Source organism: Monoraphidium neglectum (assembly GCF_000611645.1).
Source record: "Monoraphidium neglectum strain SAG 48.87 unplaced genomic scaffold scaffold04208, whole genome shotgun sequence".
In the NCBI taxonomy this organism is placed as follows: Eukaryota; Viridiplantae; Chlorophyta; class Chlorophyceae; order Sphaeropleales; family Selenastraceae; genus Monoraphidium; species Monoraphidium neglectum.
In genome coordinates this window covers 4380-5052 of record NW_014009421.1, presented here as the reverse complement: position 1 = coordinate 5052, position 673 = coordinate 4380, and the positions used below count along the sequence as shown (strand labels likewise).

General features: G+C 73.0%; 1 protein-coding gene across 1 annotated transcript; it reads right to left on the bottom strand.

Annotated features, from left to right (window-relative positions):
* Positions 1-18: 18 nt before the first annotated feature.
* Positions 19-353, bottom strand: MNEG_14028 (hypothetical protein; the record flags this gene model as incomplete). Its single annotated transcript, XM_014037500.1, has 1 exon — positions 19-353. A coding segment is annotated over one exon (335 nt), but the record flags the coding sequence as incomplete, so codon positions are not given.
* Between the last annotated feature and the right edge of the window lie 320 nt (positions 354-673).

Sequence of the window (673 nt, the reverse complement as noted above, 5' to 3'; positions counted from 1 at the left end):
GCCCCTGCCAGTGCCCACCGCCGGCCGCAGGGCTGTGCCGCCGCCGCCCCTGTCCAACCCCCCTTCCTCCTCCTCCTCCCATCCGTCCCTCTGTTGCCGCGCACCCGGCGCCGCGGGGCCCGCGGCGGCGCCCCGCTGCATGAACAGCTCCCCGCCGCGCCCCAAAACGTCAAACCCCTCTGCCTGCAGCTCCCTCACCCATTTGGGCACCTCCCCCTCCCGCCCCGCGGCCGCCGCGGCCGCGGCTGCCGAGAGCTCGTCCAGAGGGCTGGGGGCGCCACCCCTGCCGCCGCGGCCGCCTTTCCGCCGGCCGGGCGCCGGCCTGTCTGGGTCGTCGCCGCGGCGCGCATGGGCTGCGTGGGGGATGAGGAGCGACGCCACATGGGGTTGAGGGGTCGCAAATCATGTGCAGAGGAGTAGCTGCAGGTGGCGGCCGGCGCGGGGCCACCGAGCCGGGTGCACCGCCGTGTCGGCCTGCACATGAGGTGCAGATTCAAAATGCTGCAGCGACAGCCGCGCCGGTGGGCGCGTGGACCTCTCTCTGAAACCAAGGCGTACTGCTGGCTGCTCGCATTTGAAATAAGAGGCGCGGCGCTGCGCGTGCGCCAGCACCCGCGCCGCGCGGGCGTGGCGCAGTCTAACAAAAATCGTACAAAGGGATGGCCGCGTCTGC